This window comes from Hesperophylax consimilis, chromosome 11 (genome assembly GCF_061612785.1).
Source record: "Hesperophylax consimilis isolate HC1 chromosome 11, BYU_Hcon_1.0, whole genome shotgun sequence".
NCBI classification, from domain to species: Eukaryota; Metazoa; Arthropoda; class Insecta; order Trichoptera; family Limnephilidae; genus Hesperophylax; species Hesperophylax consimilis.
The window spans coordinates 13,774,766-13,797,855 of NC_142846.1; the positions used below are offsets into that span (position 1 = coordinate 13,774,766).

At 33.2% G+C, this 23,090-nt stretch overlaps 1 protein-coding gene across 1 annotated transcript in view; it reads right to left on the bottom strand.

Annotated features, from left to right (window-relative positions):
* Positions 1-7,025: 7,025 nt before the first annotated feature.
* The window catches only part of Dh31 (diuretic hormone class 2), an 89,599-nt gene continuing 73,534 nt past the window's right edge, over positions 7,026-23,090 (bottom strand). The window contains exon 4 of the mRNA XM_089637043.1: positions 7,026-7,306. Coding sequence (XP_089493169.1) covers positions 7,171-7,306 — 136 coding nt within the window. The 3' untranslated portion in view covers positions 7,026-7,170. The remainder of the gene's footprint in view (positions 7,307-23,090) is intronic.

The following is a 23,090-nucleotide window of genomic DNA, read 5'->3' on the forward strand; positions in this document are numbered from 1 at the left end:
CTGCTGTAAAGTCATCCACTTTCAGAGAAATGCGTGTGTCCGCGTATGCGGCTTGATCGGACGTCGGGTTAACCAAGTGAGTTAACCGCTTCCGAAATTTGCCTTCATTCAAATCGAAAACAACAAACAAACGTCTCTAACAAATGTGAAAAGTACGACACCTGCCAGATGAGGAACTTGTATAAATTTTAGACATCGATAAAATCTACACTCCCACTGCAAAATTATCCGTACGCATAGGCATAGAAAATTATCCAAATGCATACGCATAGAAAATTATCCATATGCAGAGACATAGACAATTATCCAAATGCATATGCATAGAAAATTATCCATATGCAAAGGCATAGACAATTATCCATATGCATAGGCATAGAAAATTGTTATTATTTTTTCAAATGATAAACTAAAGTTTATACAAGGTTTACAAGGTTTTATGCATAGCACAAAGGATAACAAATAATTATAAATATTTTTACTCTGGAGATATTTCCAATTTGTATTGATATTTAAGGTGACTAATTATTGCTTATAATTATTTGTTATAGAAAATTGTCTTATTTTCAAAAATATGAAGATACTTTTCGCTAATAATTGATAATCTCGCTCGTCTACCAGAAGGTCATTATAATAATTGATAATCTCGCTCGTCTACCAGAAGGTCATTATAATAATTGATAATCTCGCTCGTCTACCAGAAGGTTTTTATAATAATGTTTCATTGAGACCAGTTCGTTATTATTTTAGAAAGATGTAATTTATTTCTCTTCACACTTCGATAATTATGCAAACACGCTTATTTTCGTCTCTCTAAATACCCTCCCAGGAACTAAATATAACTCATAGGATGCTGTTGAGCTAAATATTATACGATTATATGTTTGGAGCCAGTCAATTTGGATTACTTCGAGTTGAATACGCAGAGTTTTGTATTGAGTTAAATAGACCGTGAAAATTACATTTCGCTTAAATGAATTGGGGTAGTGTGGGTATATTATTGTGATTGTATTATCAAATACCCTAAAATATTAACAATACGTTAAACTCCACTGAAATACTATCCACTGCAGTGGCAATTTCAGTAGCATTTTGACTTTGACATTCATTTCAATGGCGGCAAATTGAACTATTCATTTATTTTGGAATATCATAATGATAAAAACCTCAAATTGTAATATTTGATTATTAAAGATAATATTATGAAACTCAAAAAAAATTGTAACAGAAAAAGATACATGACACTATCTATACATTTAGTTCCACATTAATCTTGCGATAAAACGTAAAGATAGCAGCCACTGAGAAAAAGAAAGGTCTACATTTTTTGCTATAAATTTAAATTCTCAATCAAATAATTTTAAAAAATCACTTTCCACACTCAAAATTCCGCTATGCCTATTTTTTATTAACACCTCACACCTCGGACATATTCTGTCAGAAGGTTGAAAATGCCTTGCAATAAAATCCAAATAAATGTAATTTTTATGAATGTATCCGAAAACAGTTTTTGAAAGGTTATGAAATTCGTTTTCAAATTTAATTATTAGAAATAAACATATAATTTTTGAAATATTGAAATTTTGAACGCAAAAAATTGCTCAATTAACGTTTTTTGTAATTACTGATTAAAAAATACATGAAAACACACTTATTTTATAGGACAAATGTATGACAAACGTGAATGTGACCTCACTTTTGTGAGGTTACATTAACATACTATTTTTAACACCTTTAAGATCATATTTCTCACTAGAATAGTAAGGGAGACAAAACGATTTCTATAAGACCATATGGATTGTTCCCAATGCAGCCTGAAGAGAAACGCGCTTTATTGTATTTTTTTGTCAATTTCAATTTGTAGAACTCGATTTCAAATTTAAATTCTTATTTTATAATATTATTATTCAATTAACAAATATTCATTTATTTAAAAACAAGTTCTGCTGTGTAATTGTTATTACGCGTGACAGCTGTCTCACTTTCTGAAGGCATTATCAACCTGTAACTAAAAGCATTACGCGATAATGTCTTCAGAAAGTGGAACAGTTGTCACACGTTACAATAATTACAGGGCAGAACTTTATTATAAATAAAGCTGTTTTTTTTAAATGGGATTATAATATTATTGAATATATAAAAGAAAAACTTAAGCTCTAAAAAAATGTATTATTATTGTGATATTGGATTGCACTACTTAAGTTAGGAGGTTAGATTAGGGGGAACCACAATGCAAACAAAAACCTTTCAGCTTAAAGCTTTTTCCTGATCCATCAAAATGTGACAAAGTTTATCAGAAAATCGTTTTAATACAACTCAACCGCTCAGAATTTTTTTTAACATCAACTCCATGCAGGAGACGACGAGAAAAATAATTTAACTTAGGTTTTATATCATCTTTGGGGATGCTGTGTGCAGGGTATTTTTGTGTCAAGGAAGGAGTGAACCTGGGTCTTGAAGAGACCCGTGTTATAGGAGGGGAGGAAACACAGATGCCTGCAAATCATTCCTTAACCGAGTTGTTGAACATCAGAATGAGTCGTAGAAACCATCCGTTCTCATGTGAAAAATGTCAAAATTGTATAAATGATGGACGCGCATTTTGCCGTATTTCGTGACTGTGCACCGGTGCCGAAAAATCAATGGACCTAGATCTTCGGAGCATCTTGGAACGAAATACTGTTAGAACAGGATGCCTTAGTTTCACTGGCTTCAGACGGTTAGGAGCCGTTGGAGTTTCATAAATTTCGATCACTCCATGTACGAATTTGGTTACGCCATCTGTCTGGGGTGTTCGGAAGATGCGCCTTTTATCCGAGAGTGTAACATATAAAAAAATATATTAAAAAGAATAAATATATTACAAAGAATAAATATATTACTGTAACCGGATATCGAAGTGCAAAATTATTACTTTAGAATATATTTAAGATTGTTTGTATTTCTTGGACTATGTAATAATTTCTAGACATTTTGTTTCGAAAAGTTTTACTTACGTACATTTTTTACTTGATTTTTATTTATTTATTACCGGTTTCGACACAACCGTGTCATTCACTAGCAATCTTAAAACTAACTTCAAAATTATACAAGTGCAGAATTAATTACATTTTATTAGTGAGAACATTTCAGCATTTAGCGGAGAGTGAAGTAATGTGTAGAGATTTCTATACATTTTATGATGGAATAACTTGGGAGTTCTTGAGGTAAAGTTTTACGATTTCTATGAACCCGCTGTTATAACTCTAAAACATAATTCATTCATTGAGCTCAAAAACACCAGTAGGTACCTATAATAGCTATGTATGTTGACTTTATGATTGAATACACTTATTTTGTTATATTGAAAAGCATGTATGCAATATATTTTTGTAGAATTATTTGCACAGACGATGATGTGAACTAACTTAAGATTAACAAATAAAATTAATGGTAAAGTTAGTTTGAAAACTTTTTGCCTTGTTTAGTTACTAAATCTGAATAGTCAGGTAGTTCCCGAAAATCAACTTGACCGACTATTTTCCCTTCTCTTCGGCCTTACATCATTCCCCAGTAATAAATCTATTTTTATGTAGTATTTCTCAATACCATTCCAGTAATGGCATTTTTTAAACACCAAGCGTTCATAAATTTTATGAAAATTTTTCAACTTGTTGCGAAACAGAACACGCAATCTCTTAAATTAAATCGGTCGGAGGGTGAATTTCTGAACTTACGCATCGAGTTCCCACCCAATTAGTAGTTTTGGGTTCAATATCTCGGCGGACTAAGTCTTCTATCATTGCACGAGCAATAGCTTCTGTTTGTAATGACGCTAGAAAGAGATTTTCAAATATTTTCAGGCTATTCGTAACCGGGGAATGTTTCTCTTTATTTTTTTTTATAAATATCGTATTCAAAAAATTCTGTAATAAAAATATGCAAAAGAAAAAAAAATTGTTGCAACATGGCCTTGAAGCAATTAATAATATTCATTATAAAGCTTAGCTAGCCATCCAACCTGATTGTATACATATTTTATACACTTTGATCATTTGCATGATGCCGTTTTGATAAAGAACGGCCTCGAGGGTGCTTTGAAGTGTAGCTTAAGTACCCTCGCAGTCCTTCCACGAAAAGTACCCTTCCAGAAAAATAAAGCTTTTTCAGATCAAAAACGTTTGTTTACCTTTCACCGTATACTTCAGAACATTTTGTTTCCTTAACAAAATCAGCGAATTTGATTTTTAATAATTTGATATTTGTTGTTATGACGAACAGTACCTACTTTAAGTTAAGACCAACAGTGTTATGGTCAGTGTGATATAGTGATACACTCAGTTTCGCATTGGTGGAGTCTAAATGTTGTTTTTTTGTTGCCATAGTTCCACCGGCTCCGGACAGTTGGAAGACGCTGGAACTCTTGTGCAGTATTCACATTTTATAAGGCTTTGTTGCATTTCCTCTCACTGTCTTCAGGGTGTAATATGTTTTGTGTTATTTTTATCTTCAGTTTTTATGGTATCTTTCTTCTAGCCTTAACGATAAGAACACACGCACCTCTGGATGAGAATTACTGCGGCGCTATGGCAAAATTTGATACGTCTGATTTACCGAACTTTACATGACAGGAAATGTTACATAATTATAAAAAAATTTAATATTCTTTCAGTAATTTTTTTTTCTAGAGATGCACTTTTGATTAGTTAATGTGATTAAGCTATACAATGCAGATGTGTGACTGTTCATGTTTTGCCTCCAAGTGCGAAGATCCTTTTTTTAAATAAATCTCTCGAGTAATAAGTTGGATATATCATTAAACCGAAATCCGTGTAGTCCGGTTAGAATACCTATAATTAAATTAAATTCTTCACTGAGTTTTAAAAACGATAAAAATGTGTTGTCAAATGTTAGGTATTTCCCCACCTTCCTCTTCCCTATCTCATTTATCTCCTCACTACTTTCAGCCTCACAGCGTAATACAATTGGGGAAGCCTTAATCTCACTGTCTCCAGAAGGTTGGGATCAGTTGGGACTATTACGCATGATTCACATTTAAAAAAAACCTAACAAAAACACTCCTAGGAAAATATTTCATGGCTATATTGATAGAAATGTGAAGTTTTGCCATCACACTGCAAGGATTATTTTCTATGAAATTTGAGAACAAACCAAATTTGTCAAAAAAGTTACATCAACTTTTGCTATAACGCCACAGTCACAGTGCTCATATTATGTTATATTTAAGTACTCGTATGTATATATTTTGGGTGATTAGAATCATTAAACAGTATCTTCGTTTTGAAACAAAGAGTAGACATGAAAACTGAACTGTCCCTCTTTGGTTAAACTATAGGAAACAAAATAATAAAAACGCTAAAACTTGGGAGCAGATTTATGTAATTCCATACACGCTGTGTTGATGCTCATTCTGTTATTAATTGAATTTAATACATTGAGGTTTTACATACACGTTACATGATAATAATACAATAAATATAGATTCATCGGATAACAATTTTGTCACTAAGGAAATAAATGCATTCTAGTAGAAATTATTATTATTTATGAATCATATTACTATTGACTTGATTCTAATTTGAAAATACAATATATAGCCTTAGTAACACCAATGGGTAAGAAGGAACTGTCTGTTTCCCCTGTCTAAGGGATGAAGTCCCTTAAAAATTAATGCCTTTTATTATGTGTCGCTGAGGGAAACTTTGTGTTTTCTACGTCAGAATCAAATCCGCAGACTTTTAAAAAGCGTGAGAAAAACATCTATTTTTAAATCTGATACTTATGTTAAAATAGACTTTCAAAACGCTTGAACACGGGGACGATGTTACAATCAATAGGTACAGTTCAGAAAAATTCCGCTTCCCCATCAGATTTTAAATTTGTACACAATAATAAAAATAGCAAAATATGTTAAAACATACTAGTATTTTGGCCTTCTAATATTATGTTTTATTCTAAAAGGTTTACTGCAATTAACAAAAGTTTTGCAAGAATCTACCAATGGTGCATTTCTACGATAAGTTAATTGATTTGACTTTTAAGACTTAACTATAATAATTCAAATCAATTGCTGCATAAAAGATTCAGAAATTCAGTTTCTTTACAATGTTCTATAACACATACATGTGTGTCTTATATATTGGATGCATTAATACAAAGCCAAACAGTATTAAATTTATTGTGCTGATTAACTATATAACATTTATTTGGTAAAAAGATTTAAAATATGAACAGCACTACAAATATACCTACTATGAAGTTGTGGAGAAAAACGTTTGAAATGATTACGATTTGATTTTTGATAGTTTATTTTAGGATAAAATAGTTATATTCTATACCCTCGTTCTTTGATACAAACTTAAATCCGAATGTCTCCTAAAAGAAGTGAATTTTAATGTTTGTTTCGGATTAAAGAGATATTTACAATCAAATAACAATGCAATAAAAATCTATAATTCTTTAATAAAATAAATGTTTTCTTCCTATGATAAAATACTGGGCTGGTATTGGAAAATTTTTATTTGCATTTGAAGATCGAAGTTCAAATTATAGTGCTTTATATGCTTTTTTATAAGATATAGTAAGAAAGGTGCAACGAAGATCAAAATTAAATCAACTTGGTCAGTTCTATCTGCAAAAATCTGAATATTGTTATTGAATGATTTATAATTTTTATAACGTAAAACATGCAGTGGTCTTAAGATGAACGCAAACAATTGAATCGATAATGTTTTTAAATTCTGAAAGGTATGTAAAAAGAAAATTCAGATTGTTTTAGAAATTTTATTCAAGCACTTTAAATCAATTAACAGATGTTTATGAAGTATGCAAAATCATTACTTTTCTGAAACTCTTTTAAATTACTGATATTTTTGTGGTGTTATATACTAAATTAACAATAACTTATGATGATAACATAGATGACTCGATTATACAAATATTTTCTGAACAATCAATTTCTTACAGTGTTTAGGTGGTTTACATTGCGTAAAAGCATGACCTACAAAAACGCAAACAATTTATAAAATTTCCAGATGTCTATTGAAATGATATAACCACAATCTAAAAGCAAATCACTGAAAAGTCGGTTGATCCTGTGCAGAAGTTGGTTGATCAGCGCGGCGGGTTGTTTGTTGGGCTGGTTGGGGTCTGTGCTTGGCCGTCGCGAGGAGCTTAAGCTTGGGGGGCGTCGCGCCTCCTGCGACCGGGGCCTCCGGGGTAGTTGGCGGTGGCCTGCCCGATCAGCCCCTTGGCGGCCTGGGCGGCGGGGTAGCCGCGACCGAATCCGAGGTCCAGACCCCTCTTGGCACTGAAATTATTAAATCATAAGATTAATTATGCGATGCGTTAGAAGGGAATCGAGGAAAATTGTGAAGGGTCAAGATGATCTCATTGAGGAACAAACGGACCCAGAGGTCACCAAATTAAATATAGAATTCAAATTATGTATTTTCCCTCGAGGCCTATGTCATCTTTGGGGATGCCGTGTGGAGGGTCTTTCACGTTAAGGGAGGAGAGGAGACCAGACAAACTTCAACCCATGAACCCGATAACCCTTAATAAGTTACCGCACGTAGCAAAACCTCTTAGGGCGACTTATTAAACTTATTTAATGAATGGTTCCCGGAGCGGCGGCGGTACCCATATTTACCCCTCAAATTGAATTTACTTAAATGTTTACAAGTGAAGATACTATTACGATTGGAAACTTTGATTGAAATGGCTACAGGTTAGTTATCAGAACTAAATAGCCATTTTCTTAAAATCCTTTTTTATGCTCCCCAATTCTTAGAAATCACATCATTCCCAAACCTTGATTGCCGTTGTTCATCTGGCTCTAAGCAGTTGCAAATGTTTTAAGGTGGGTGGGTAGATACCATATACAAAATTACTATTAAATAAACTGATCAAACTCTAGCAGTGGAAATCGCTTGACATAATGGAGTAGATATGTATTTTGTAATAAATTATCGTGATAATCACCATATGTAGGTATAGGTATATTCATAGAAAAATTAAGTTCACAGACAGAAAAAATTAATCCACCTAAAAAAAGTATTTTTTTCGGTAGTTAATAAAATATTCCGTTGATTATGAATCGATCATTTTTAACATAATCCCACAGACAAACAGCGTCTGGAATGTAAATGAATCAGTGCAAATGTAATCTCACACACCTCTGTGAGATAACATCAGTGGCGGCTTGCGACTTTTGAGTGTGATAGAGTTCTAAATTAGGAAAATAAAATTTTTTGTCCAAAAATACTTTTGTTCAATGAAGATTTTCATAAAATTTCAGTTTGGCCATGCGCCGAACGAATTTCCTGAAATACTTAATTTGAAAAGAGAATTTAAAAAATAAGAAGATGATTTCGACTACAACAAAATCAATAATGCCGTTTTTCTAGTATTAGCACTCTAGTACACCTAAAAGTCACGAGCCGCCACTGTATGTGATTCAAAACTAAAAACAAAAACAATCAAAATTATTGTATTTTTTCTCCACTATAATTATTGTTTAAGATGTTCTGAACAATGTTATACTGAACAACATGACATACTGAACAACAAGATATACTGAACGACATGATATACTGAACAATATGACATACTGAACAACAAGATATACTGAACGACATGATATACTGAACAATATGATATTCTAAAATATTATTAAATACCTACTACACGTGAGAACTGTGGGTATTTTTTAATCGATATCTTTATTACTTTCGACAAAATAATATAAATGATTATGTTAGGCATGTCATCGATCCCCCAGTGAGCATATTTTAGCTGTCATAATCTCTCAAATAATATGTTCTGTTCCACTTAATCCGACAAATTATCACGCCGATATAATCTTATCTCTACGAGTGATGTTTACCACGCGAAATATGCATGACTAGGCCAAAAATAAAACACCCAAATCCTTAATATTTATATGTTATATAGGTTGTCTCTGTATGTTTTTGTTAAAAGAAAATATGTGAAGGTATATGGGAACAAATAAATATCAAACATGTCAATTGTAATTGTTTAACTAGTTAGCTGTGGTGACGTCCGTAACCTTGAGCAAAATCGTCGTAAATTTATTCCAAAGGCGTCAGAGAAGCTGCATACATCAAATAAAAAGTATTTTCTAAATCAATATTTAGAGCAAGCGATTCTGAACTTATTCTTCACACAGTTCCTTTGAACATAATGGTTTAAATCTCTAAAAAAAATTCATCGATTTTTGTATGGAGGACACTGATTTCCCATCCACAGTTGACTGGTTAAGAATCGAGACGATTTTTAATGCATTTTTTTTAAATATTTTATTTCATTGTCTATTACAGGTGCATCTTGATAAAATCTACATGCTTGTAGCAGGTATTTCCCGTGATTAAATAGTAAGATTTCTCAAAATATTAAATTCAACTGTCAGAAAAGTAATCGTTTCAATATTTTCGACGTCTTGGTGTTGTTTGATAATAACGATGCTTGTTTACAAATATAGTTTTATCATTGAGATAATTATCATCGATTTGTGTTGTCAAACATGTATTAAACACTCCTACAATCATTTTGTCCATCTGACAGGTGTATTTTTGATTAGCAATCGATTATTTTGACTGCATAGTAGGTTCCTATCGCATTGGTTTATACACCGTGTTCCACGCTCATGCCGCGAAACTTTGGGAAGTGGTTATTCATGATAATCTTAGAAAAACAAATTAATTAAACAAGTAATTCTAACTACCAAAAAAATTGTAATAATAATTGTTTGGTGTAATTGCAGGTTTTCTTTTGCGAGTAATCTACGTGTTCGGATAACAAAATGGCCACCCTCGCATTTCAAATCTTATATAGAATAGCTAATGGAATGGGAAGATATAATATTTACATGCGTGTTTATACGAACGCTTTGCAAACCACACAAAACTAAGAAATTTATCCTGACTTTTTTTTACATCATCTCGACACAAGAGGCCCTGAGAAAAAGAATTTCCCTCAGGGCGTACGTATAATTTTGGGAAGCTATGTGGAAGGTCTTTTTAAGGAAATGAAGGAGATGAGGTTCTAGGAAGATAAATGGTACGAGGGTTGAGACCAGGTGGATAGGTCGAAGGGTCGTCCCAAACCAGCCTCTCCCGATCTGCCACGCCACGCAGCTCGTTGGCACGCGCATTCTCAACACACCTCACCCGATGAACCCGGGCACCACTTCTAAATCACCAAACGTTGCGAATCACTTAGGGTGACCTATGGCAAAGGTGTTGGTTATCCAATAAAGGTTCCTACAACAAATGACTGCACTAACGAAAAATGTCGGATGTGAAAAATTTGATCATATACTATAGCTACGCATTGGAGTAACCATAGTATAATTTTCCAGAGAAGTGCAATATCAAACACAAACAATATTTCTTGCTCTCAAAAGCAATCAAAATGTGGACATGAAAATTTAAACATATCTAATGAGAAGTTACCAATTCGCAAATCTGACAGTGTTTGCTGTGACAGTCAAAATGTGGATAATAGTTTGAACAATGCAAAACGTGAAAATGATTTGCCTTTTATTTCTGTATTTCATGTTTGATAACGACCTCTAATCCTAGGACCTAGATATTCTGGAATACGGCAGAAAGTAAAATAAACTATTACCAGAAAGTGGTATGTTTTTTATGGATGATAATCCTACGCCTAAGGTCCTCTTTATGTATGTAGGACACGAAGGAACGCGGGAACGGAGCATAATGGGCATGGAGATTGCTCCGGTTAGGCAATTGAAAAGGTAAGTAACATGCAAATTTAATAACTGTGAGGACTTATTGCAAAAATGTCAGAACTTTCGTTTTAAATATTATAATGGGTAGATACTGCAAATGCAACAAAAAACCGGATAAAATAACATCATTTTCTTTCTTTTTAAATGTTTCTTTGGTTTTATGTGAATTTAATAAAACTCCTTATTTATGTTACACTAGCGCAGACTATATAGTTATAAACTGCAGGATTGATAATAAAATGCATATAAGTTAAAAAGCGCAGATTAGTTTTCAAGACTAACCCTAATTAATTTAAACAAAAAAAAACATTTTAATTAAAAAAAAAATTTAAATGATGGTATATATTCTACTGGTGTGTGGTTACTTTATCGATTGTCTGAATTCTCTATACATCTGTTACAGTTTCTAAAATAACAATTTGACTTTTATCGATGATTTTCAGATATATTCTGTTGCTTATTTCTGTTGCTTATATTTTGTTGATTTTTCGTTGTTTTTTGTTGATATTCTGTTTCTATAATTATATGTAATTTTCTTATTGTACAATATTTTGTAGTATTTTACAGTATTTTTGAAAATATTCTTTTTCCATTTTTGTAACTATACATATTATTATCTATATATATAAGCACATAGACTAGCTCCCCAGTTTGACCCGAGAATATTTGTCTACAAATTGGTTAAACAAAAAAAAGTGATGTCTGATATGAAATGTAGTATATTTTTATCTCTTGTGAATATTTACTTTTTTTCTAAATAAATAAAAAAAATATAAATATATAATTTTCTGAAAAAAATATTATGTTTTTCAGGTTGGTACTTAATCGCTTGTCTGATTTCTTGGATAATAAGTTGAAATTCGGAAAATGACACTTAATTTTTTTTTTTTAAATGCGGGTTAGAAATGATGATCGCACAAGATTTTTTTTAAGAAGTTTTAGTGTAGGCATTCTCTTCGATAATTTCAGTGATGATTGTGTATGTTAAATTTAACACCCGACTCGTGAAATTTACGTATTTTATGGACGGTCTGAAGATTAAAATTATTTTCCAGTTTGTGTTTGTCAAAATCAATACAAACTGATATTTCAAAACTTGAATAAGATAGCTTTCTAATATGAAATCACCAACACATCGCCCTGCTGCCTATGAATAAAGGTACTCCCTCCCTGAGTGGCCAGGGGAAGGGATAATGGAGGTTCTAGTGACGTAGTTCCTCTGACGTCATTAGAGACCACTATACCAGTAGGCTTATATTCAGCCCGTTTCTTAAGACGTAAGTACTTTAGAAGTCTTAAAGCCTGAATCTTGAATCGCGCACTTAATATTAAAATATATATTTTTACTAAAAAAACTTCGCCGAAGAGACTTTTTAGTAAATTAAAGTAAAATGAAGTTCTTTTGTGTGTGTGACATCTCTGCATGTCTCAAGCTACATAAATTTGGGCTAGGGCTTGTGATTTTTTTCTGATATTATTTTATGAACTAAGCAACTAACTAACCATGACGCCGTTTTCTCTAAGAGGTATGCAGAGAGGGTGGACTACTACTTATTTCATTCACACTCGTGCATTCGTCATTTTCTTTAAATCAATATTATACTTGTTTGCCATTTTGTCAGAAACTTATCTTTATTTTCATAATGTACTGGAAAATTTCCACGTTTGCCAATATATCGTTTCATCGTGAATATATCATTTATCGTGAATATATCATTTATCGTGAATATAGCATTCATCGTGAATATATCATACATATTGAATATATCATTCATTGTGAATATATAATTCATCGGGAATATATCATTAATCATGTCTATATCATTCATCGTGAATATGTCATTCATCGTGAATATAATATTGTGAAGCTGAAAGTATTTATAAAAAATATATTTGCCTCAAGATCAAGATTGCTTTTCAGAAGACGGTCAGAAATTTACCTTTGAACACCGCTGAACTTAAAAAATTATAACAAAGAAAACCCCGGGTCTATTGAACTAAAGTTACACAGAGACACACCAGAGAATATTTTTACTATCTTTATTGAGATATTTCTTAAATTCAAATGCTTCCGTAGTATTAGCATTTATTATTTTATTTATGACATGTTAAATATTAATCCTAATTATCTTTAAATATCTTATACAACATTGGGTTTTTTTAAAATACTCAGTCTTACTAAAAACGTGATGTAAATATTACGCTGCGTATAAAGTCAGAACAGTGAAAAACTTGACTTATTACCATGGCGTTTGATTGGTTAAAACGATCTAAAAACAGACTATATGCCGGTTTTACCAGACCAACGTTGAACGGGCATGCAAGAATCTATGTTTTGTTAAAAACATAGATTTTAGTGTTAACAATTTTTCAGACAATATAAATATATTGCATATTGCATCATTTGCCCAACCAATTTCTTATTTCTACCTTAGTGGGGAGCGAACCTGTGACACAGATAGCGCGAATAGCACGACAAGCACCTGACTCTCCCAACACGAAGGTTCCTGTGCGCGCGAATAGAAGGATCGGGAGCCAGTGAGACTATGGCATCCCAAATTTTTGTATGTTGTTAGGTTTTGGGGAGAGGAAGTAGATGGGGAAGAGGAAGGTGGGGTAGTACCTGGCTATACAGATCTGTTCACCAAACACGGCTAAAGCTATTTCAAGCAAAGTTTCAATTCTGAATGGTGCTCTTCCACAAGGCCGATACTGAGAGTATATTTCACAAGTATATTATATATTATTTTTAATTAATTAATTGTGAAATAACACAAATTTAAGAAATAAAATTTACTTGCTCGAAATGTCTTGTTTTTGGTCTTTCCGGTATTTAGGTCGGAATATTTTTATTTGTTATACCTTTGCTGAAGCTATGACGTCTTTTTGTGTAATCGAATTTAGATTTCATCATCACAACACGTTCGCAGATTTTTTTAATTTCGAAAATATTTACAATTTTATGTTTCAGAGAAGATGTAATAGCGCCACAGTAGAACGGTTAGATCCTTGGTTTTGGATCAAATGTATACTCGTTAAAAACCAGGAAAAACAACATTATTTGTATGAGTAATTGATGTATGTATGAATAGAAGAAATTTATTCCCGGTTCGAAAATTAGTTCAGTGTCATCATGTTAAGTGAAACCCATTCAAAGTCGAAACTTATTGCTTGAAATTGCTTTCACTATTTTTCTCACAAAAAAAGCATTTATTGAATAAACAACACCTCTGATATTGGTCACCCCGTGGGATTCAATACGTTTGGTGCCCGGATTCATCGGGTGAGGTGTGTTCAGATCTTAGCGGATACGTCTGCCCACCAGTTGCGTGGCGGGCCAGATCGGGAGAGGCCGGTTTTGGGAGAGAGTTTGAGTTCTCTGGCTAATCTCTCTCGGGCTATCTTCTTGCATCCGCAGTGGGAGGATTTCATAAACTGTCTCCCAGATTCCAACCCGCCCACCATGCTTTTTTTTTCTTTTCCAGAACTTCATCTCCTTCATTTCCTTAAAAAGACCCTCCCCACAGCATCGCCAAAGATGGCACAGACCCTGAGGAAAATCTGTAGTTTAGTAGCAACATTGTTTGCTTTGCACACCGAAAAAATGTTAAACACAATCTCATGATCCCAAGAAGGAAATAAAGATAATCTGCTTTGTTTATCCGAGACACTATCTAGGTTACAAACCAATTTCATTAGAAACTTTGTTTTCATTTTTTTTAAATGCCAAAAACAAGGGAAAATCAGTTGAAAGTTGATATTGTTAATTCTGAATTTGAAATATGAGATCGGCAAATATGACGTTTAATAAAAAGGTCCCAACCGAATGGCCAAGTTGGTTAATACGCCTATCCTGTATCCTGTCTTCCTGTAAGACGAGAGATCCTGTGTTCGATTCCTAGTTGTGACCGTTATCTTTTTATTTTTCTGTGTCTTGTTCTTTTATTTATTTATTTATTTATACTGGGTTTTTACAGATGATCACACTTACGTGAGAACATTCCACTTATAAAAACTCAGTTATTGTACAATTACAAAAATCTACCATTAAATAAAGATACAAAAAATTAAATACAGATACATACAATTAGAAAACAAAAACATCAAAAAATAAAAATAAAATACACAATCATATACAAGCTCGCTCAAGTAACACATTACATTATACATTATTACAAGTGGTAAGAGGCATAAGAAATACGAGAGGTATGCATAGAGAGAAAATTGACACAATGAATTAGCTAATATTTTTTAATAGCGCCAGAACTTTTTTTCTGAATCCGTACAAATTATCGACGAAAATATCTATTTCAGCACACTCTATCTTGTTATATAGTCGACACATCTGGGTCAGAGGGCTAAAGTAGGCGATATTATTTATAAATGTATTCAGGTGAAAAATATTATGGCGTCTTAAACAATGCGAATTGGGGATATTTATTTTAATATTGCTAAGACATAATGTAGCATCAAGTTGACCGTGAATAATTTTATGAATAATTTTATGTTTCGATATTTTAAAATATTTATAAATAAAAAATATATATATAAAAATATTTTCTGTTTCATGATTCGTTTAGATTTATTTGTATTATCTTCTTCCACAATAAAGATAATCTAATTTATGTTCCAAGGAACAGTTACACGAAATTAAGCAAGTTTTATCGATTTTTGTTAACTCAATAAAGATTTAGAGTTTAATCCTAATCTATGAATTTAATGAGAAAAAAATATTATTTTCATGATTATCAAATCATTATTTGTTACTAGTACATATCTTTGCAAATCTGTTTCCATAATATCTGTCATTAACATGAACCAAAAGAGAATTATAAACGTCGCAAAAAATCGTTTTCTGGTGATAATATGAAAGTGGTAAACAAACTTGATAAGTAGAACAATGCAGTAAATTTTTATGGTTCAAGCACCACAAAACCACCAAGGACAATATATACAGAATGCTTCATTGAATATCAATTACACGATCAAGTATTTTCTGAAGCAATGCAAATAGGTTCAAGCTATTTACGTAACAAATTGGAGCTACTTTTAGATATGTGCAATTATAAGTTAAATAAACAACGATTTGCTGAATGCTTTGCTCTACGAAGCATAAAAGAATCAAGAAAAATATTAGTGAACTAAATAAAACTTTGATCTGCAGAACGGAATGTCCATTTTATAGACTCTCCCGTCTTAACAAACTTATGCAGTCTTTAGAGCACAACAATGAAAATTCCGCGGAATCGAGTAGAAATGCTGTCCCTATTCCACCGGTTTTTAAATGGAAGATACTTAGAGGAACTAGCGATACTGATCGCTTCGGCAGCCACGCGTCCAACATAAAATTTGTATACAGTTAACATTTGTCACATGGAACGCGTCGTTTCTACGACTCGTTCTTGAGTTCAAGAGCTCTTGTTTTTTTCCCTCCTGCAACTTGGGTCTCTTCAAGACCCAAGTTCACTCCTTCCATTCCTCATGCCCTGAGGGAAATTACTCCTGTGTGAATGTAAAAAAAATGCTATGGATTGACCACCACACAGCTCTGCCTTGGCACACACTACTTGCTGATGTGCCGAAATAGTATTGTGTGGCGGCATGTCCCTGCGGGGAAAAGTAAGAACGAATTTCTAACTAACCTGTAGACTTCGGTAATCGTGTTTTGTTTGAAATTTTAAATATTTATTTCCTGGTTTGTATGTCAAATCCATCCAAATCCATCGATAAGACGTGTGATATATAATCACATTTTAATCAATCTGTTTACATTTTAAAGATTGGCAGGTTGGCGGATGTAATATTTAAATAAATAATCAAGCTAAGCAAATAATACCCGTTCAAATTGCGAGTGCTTATAATTTATTGACCCTAAAGACTGAACGGATTATACCCGATTATTGGATAAAGTCCACTCTGCTTGCACGTTGAGATAAGATATAATATGTTTTATCTGGGACACCTATTTTAACACATTCACAGTAAATATTTCACTAACCGCTGCACTTTTAATATGCACAGATTATGGAAATTACACTTCGTTTCAACTTAACTACTACAAGAAACAAGTATTTACGAAGAGAGAGATGGTAAAAGATGCATTATATTCCATTTTTATTCTATCAAAGTTCAAAATATACCTTATGAAATATTTCCACCATTTTGGACTTTTTTAGTATGTACCTACGAATTCAATACATCCAATTAACGCAATTAACCCAAGCTAAGAACTTAATAACCTATTTTGTGTTTTTTTTTTAAGTTGGGTCATGTGGTAATTTTTTAATCAAAATGTAATTTCCATAATCCGCGCCTAAAAATGCGAGGGTTCGATAAATAATTACCATCAGGATAACCAGTCTAGTCTAGCTTCTGGAAACTGCACTGTTCGTGCAAATTTGTGTTGATATTTACGCTGAACGCCAGCACGATATGTTTCGACACAGGAATTATTTCTAATACTTTTTAAACTTTTAAATTGAATTTAAAAACTTTCGTAAGAAGAAATGAATAACATAATTAATAAATTATGCTTGTTAAGTAATACAAATCATATTTGCTATTTACAGGGTTTTCCATTAAGAGGTGTTATTTTGAATAGCCCGCTATTTCGGTAGATGTTACTTTTGAAGCTGTCATTTTTTGACATTTGACAAGTAGAAACTACGCCATTAATAAAAATGGAACGATACACGCTTCAACAACGCATTGAAATAATTATAATTCATTTGAGTGAATCAAATGCAAATCATCTTGAGTGATGAGGCCCATTTCCACCTTGGTGGTTTCGTCAACAAGCAAAATTGTCGCATCTGGGGCTCGGAAAACCCAAGAGTTATTGTTGAAAAGCCTTTCTATCCTCAACGTGTGACTGTTTGGTGCGGCTTATGGTCCGGCGGAGTCATTGGACCTTACTTTTTCGAAAATGAGGCTGGAGCAACAGTTACGGTGAATGAGAGATGATTAATGATTTCTTATGGCCGTAATTAGATGGTATTGATCTGGACACCGTTTACTTTCAACAAGACGGCGCTTTGTGCCACGCAAGCAACGAAACCATTGATCTTTTACGATTGAATATCAAAATAACACCTCTTATTGGAAAACCCTGTATAACAAAAAGAACAGTTTCATATAATGACGTCAAAGGGCTATAAGTACGTTTTTAAATTCCGAATTCTCAATAAAAAATCCAAACCAGTTGAAAATGCACGCAAATGGTTCAATGTAATTGATATCTTTACCGAATTCATAGAATACAGAATCTCTTCTGTGGTTGAATTACCTTAACAGTCGGATTACACCAAGCAGAGTCGATAAACACATCTAAAAATATAACGTCATTGTTCAGAAATAGTTCAATTAAATGACTGAATTTAATTATTGAACTTTTGGCCGGTCAATGGAACGGAATTATAATTGGTGGTAAGCGATGCGTTGTTATTGGATTGCAATTATACAATATTTTAATGAATCTCTGATTCGCTCGAGTAATGGCATTATGCTGTATTAACTTTTTTGGACATTTTGTTATTTATCTTACAAACTTAAGAGTACCTAGTAAAAATTTCAAATTTCGTGAATAGTTAGATTGTTTCTTCATTTAAAATTTTGTAATAAAAATACGAACCCATTATGTATTTTTGTGTTTTTTTCTATTCCAAATTAATTCCCAAGCACACCATTCACAAAATTTCAATGTTTTACTACGATTCATTTGTGAGGAAAATAACTATAAAATGTCGAAAAAAACTTTAAACAATAATTTATCCCAAAAATATCTTTTTGGAGATATAGCTTACTGACACAGCATACGACGAGCAGGGCACGGATAGTTGACGATACGTGAGGTCTGGAGTCTTCGGGGATATCTTGGCAGAATGCTGTATTTATACATTGTCATTACAAAAAGGTGTTCAAGTTGCAGTTACAGCATTGTGCCATCGTCATTTCCTCGGGAAGTAACCACAATAAACAAATAAAAACTTTGTACATTTTATTTTTCTGTGTCTTCTTTCTGTTTTATGTTTCATTTAGATTTATTGGTATTATCTTTCTCTTTAATAATACAATAGTAAGTATGCTAGTAAAGGAATATAGTAAGGTGTTTTCTCCAATACCTAGGAATGGGAAATTCGAACCTTTAATATTCATTATCAAAGTAAAATCTGTTAACCATTACACTACGAAGAAAGAAAATTAATATAATGGAAGCAAAATTAATGATCATCAGTAAAGATATAGCGACGCTAGCCTTTAATGGGAGGTTTTCCGGTAAGGAGGTCCGGTCGCTAAGTACCGATCGTTGGGCGCCTGGCTTTACGTACGAAGGTTTCCTGTAAGCTAGATAACGGTAAATATAGAAATGGTCATGGTAGCTGTTACCTAAATGTTCTCTTTTCACGTAACCGAGCAGGGAATTTGTAATTGAGATAGTGACCAAAGCTGCATTGATTCATAAATGGCCTCGTCCGGTAAAACGAACATGTCGGAACAAATAATACATTGTCCATACCGTCTCCATATTATGATAATTATAATAATATAATAAATTGGGGACTCAAGAACCAGAGTGGCCTGCCTCAAGTTTTTCAGAAATTGACTTTTTGGCCTAAAAGGGTTATTTGTGGTATAACCTTCGATGTGACCTAAAAATATTTTGACTTCTCATTAATTCTTATTAATAATATATGGCAGTAACTTCTTATTGACAACAGATAGAAGTTTTCAGTTTGGGAGGCGTGTATAGGTACAACACCAACACCCCTGCCAAAGGTCACCCCAAATAGTTTGCTACGTTTGGTGTCTTAGGTTCATAGGGTGAGGTTTATCTAGGTCTTGGCGGCAGATGCGTTTGCCCACCTACTGCATAACGGGAGAGATTGGTTGAGCGAGACTTTTTAACTTCTCCCGCCGGACACGGAGAGGGATGGATTCACCCCTCACACAATTTTCCTTCCCACAACTTCCTCTCCTTCCTTTTCCTAAAAAGACCCACCACACAGCATCTCCAAAGATGACATTGGCCCTGAGGGTATTTTTTCCTTAGGGCCTCCTGTGTGGAGCTATTGTAAAATTATTTAAATATTACATATAAAATTCTTTCAAAAACAATAAATCATAAAAGCATACGGCAACACTGGTCTATGTCTTATTGTTCAAATACCGTTTTTTAGGGTATCTCATCAAAATAACAGTTCAACACACCTACAAAAAGTGATATAAAGTCATGAAAAGTGATGAAAAAAAAACTAGGTTAAATAGGTTACACAGGTAATTATTTCACCGGCTATATCGCTTTTTAAAAGTGTATTTGATTGTCATTTTGATTAAATATAATGGAACCGTTTTTTAAATAGGCAACTCTTGTTCTTGCCGCCTCAATAATTTATATTGTTGTTTGTCTTTGAATATCACGTATATATCTTTTATGTATTATATATTGTGATAACTATTATCGAGAAAACATTTTTAAGGTGTTAAAAGTGAGTAAAGTTTGGATTGGACATCTAAATCTTCTTGATAATCATCATGTTCTGATTCTGAGACATATTTAATTAAGTATTATAGATTATAAGATGCTGAAATTGGTACAAGATTGATCGGATACTATCCATCATTTACTCTCTGTAAAGATATTGGCAAAGTCAGGGCATTACAAATCCATTTCACCATTCACAGCAGATAATACAGTTGATCAAATGGACCACCGAAATCACTGCAGACCATAATGTAACTAGTTATTTATAGTCCAGACTTGTTGAATAGTTGTCATCACCCAAACGGTTGACATTATTAGGACTGTGGGTCGAAAAATCTAACCGAGTAATAACGATAAATAAGTACCACTTCCTCGGTGATGCAACCGATTACAGAAATTGCCGTTTTGGTTTGCGGTGAAACTAAATATGTGTGGTTTTCCTCACCTTAAGCGTAAATCAAATGTATTGTGATCATGCTGTTACTCTAAAAACGATAATTTTAAATGTAATTACAATTTTTCTCAAAGGGATGTACCACACCTAGATGATCAGTGACTAGTGTGTAGACAGGAAATCTAAAAAAATTGCAAAGCCTCGGGGTGTTGCAAAAAGAAAACTTACGTATATAAAATATTGTTAATTTATTAAGAATTACTCATAATCTGCTTAGTACTCTCCGTGTGGGAAAGAGACTGAAATAGGACATGTGTTATTCCAAGTTCGGAACAGGCATAGGAAAAGCGAAAAGAAAAATGCCAAAAACTGGTCAGACATTTGGACCATTTTACAAAAGAATTGTTCAACAGTTTACACCCACTTTCACCCAGCAACTTAACGGCTGTCGAGCTGGCAACACAGTATAAATACGGATATTTTTTAGAATATATCTGAAGGGAATAATAGTACCAATATTTTACCATTACATATAGGACTATCTTGGGCCTAGGAGTCGTTAAGTGTTATGTAAATGGCAACATTAGTTATCTGAGTTATCTGTCAAATCAGTTATCAAATACAGGGTTTTCCAATAAGAGGTGTTATTTTGAATAGCCCGCTATTTCGGTAGATGTTACTTTTGAAGCTGTCATTTTTTGACATTTGACAAGTAAAACTACGCCATTAATAAAAATGGAACGATACACGCTTCAACACCGCATTGAAATTATTAAAATTCACTTGAGTGAATCAAATGCAAATCATCTTGAGTGATGAGGCCCGTTTCCACCTCGGTGGCTTCGTCAACAAGCAAAATTGTCGCATCTGGGGCTCGGAAAACCCAAGAGTTATTGTTGAAAAGCCTTTCTGTCCTCAACGTGTGACTGTTTGGTGCGGTTTATGGTCCGGCGGAGTCATTGGACCTTACTTTTTCGAAAATGAGGCTGGAACAACAGTTACGGTGAATTGATTGCGCTATCGAGAGATGATTAATGATTTTTTCATGGCCGGAATTGGATGGTATTGATCTGGACAACGTTTACTTTCAACAAGATGGCGCTACGTGCCACACAAGCAACAAAACCATTGATCTTTCACGATGGAATATCAAAATAAGACCTCTTATTGGAAAACCCTGTATTATGTATCAAATATAACAACTCTAGAGATTTATCTGTCCAGCGGTCGTTAGTATCAGAAATAACTTCATCTACCGAAATGATTCAATCTTCTTCGAAGACTATGGCAGATCCCAAAAACCATTTAAATTGAAAGAACGGTTAGTGCTCAAGTGCCCAGTGGTTATCGGAGGAAGTCGCCCTTCCGTTCTATGTTATAAGCTACTAAGGTCTTAATTAATATAACGCCCTGACCTTGCGCCAAGGTCCTGAAGTTTGGTCCTGACGAAGCGACTAACTCGAAGAGGCACATCCTTCTGGATATTATCTACAAGTTGGGTTTCATTTCCCATTAGTATTCCGTCGGGACGCTTACTAAAATATTATATTACTTCATAAATATACCTATATGTTGTCTTGTAATATCGGTATTGCCATTTGCCAAGGGATTGGAATTGGGATATCTATTTAGAGATTGAATTGTCTTGATTAGACCATCAAATTCGATCATTATTATTATTATTACATTATAAATGCAGTAACTATCTTGAGAGATAATAATTTATAACATTTTATATAAATTCATGAGGCACTTTGATAAAATAAAACACGTTTTAATGAGTTTTATACAGGTGTATCAGCACGTACCCGACAGGAATACCTTAGCTAATTATCTGACGAAAAAAATAGGCATGTTTTTATAATTTTGCTGTCTGGTAACATTTTTTCCACATTAAAAACAAAAATATTTTTTTATTCACACATCGCCACTTATGACACTGCCACACTTGGCAACAGATCACGTGATATTCGTCTCGTATGTAGTGTATGTACGATGTACGGCGCTGCTGGAACGAATGCTTATCACGTGATGCGATAGGTTGTACCCAGTGGCGACATGTAATGTGCGATGGAAACATTTTTTTTGTTTTTAAATGAAAAAATAATGTGACCGAATAGCAAAATGATATTTACATTTTGTATTCCAACTTACCTGAGGTTGTCGGGTATCTGGTGCCTGATACATCACATATATATTAAGAAAAATAAATATATATTCCTTCATAATTATGATGGAAATATGAGGTTTGGATAAAAGGTGATTATACCTAAGAATCCAATGAAAAAAAAGCATAAAATTCCACGACAACAATAAATTTATAAAAAGTGGAAAAAATTTTGTTCCTATAAAATTATATTATGTAAGTACTATCAAATACCCTAGAATATTAATCTACAGTATTTCTAAAAGGTAATTCATATTAAATATTGTAATTATTAAAT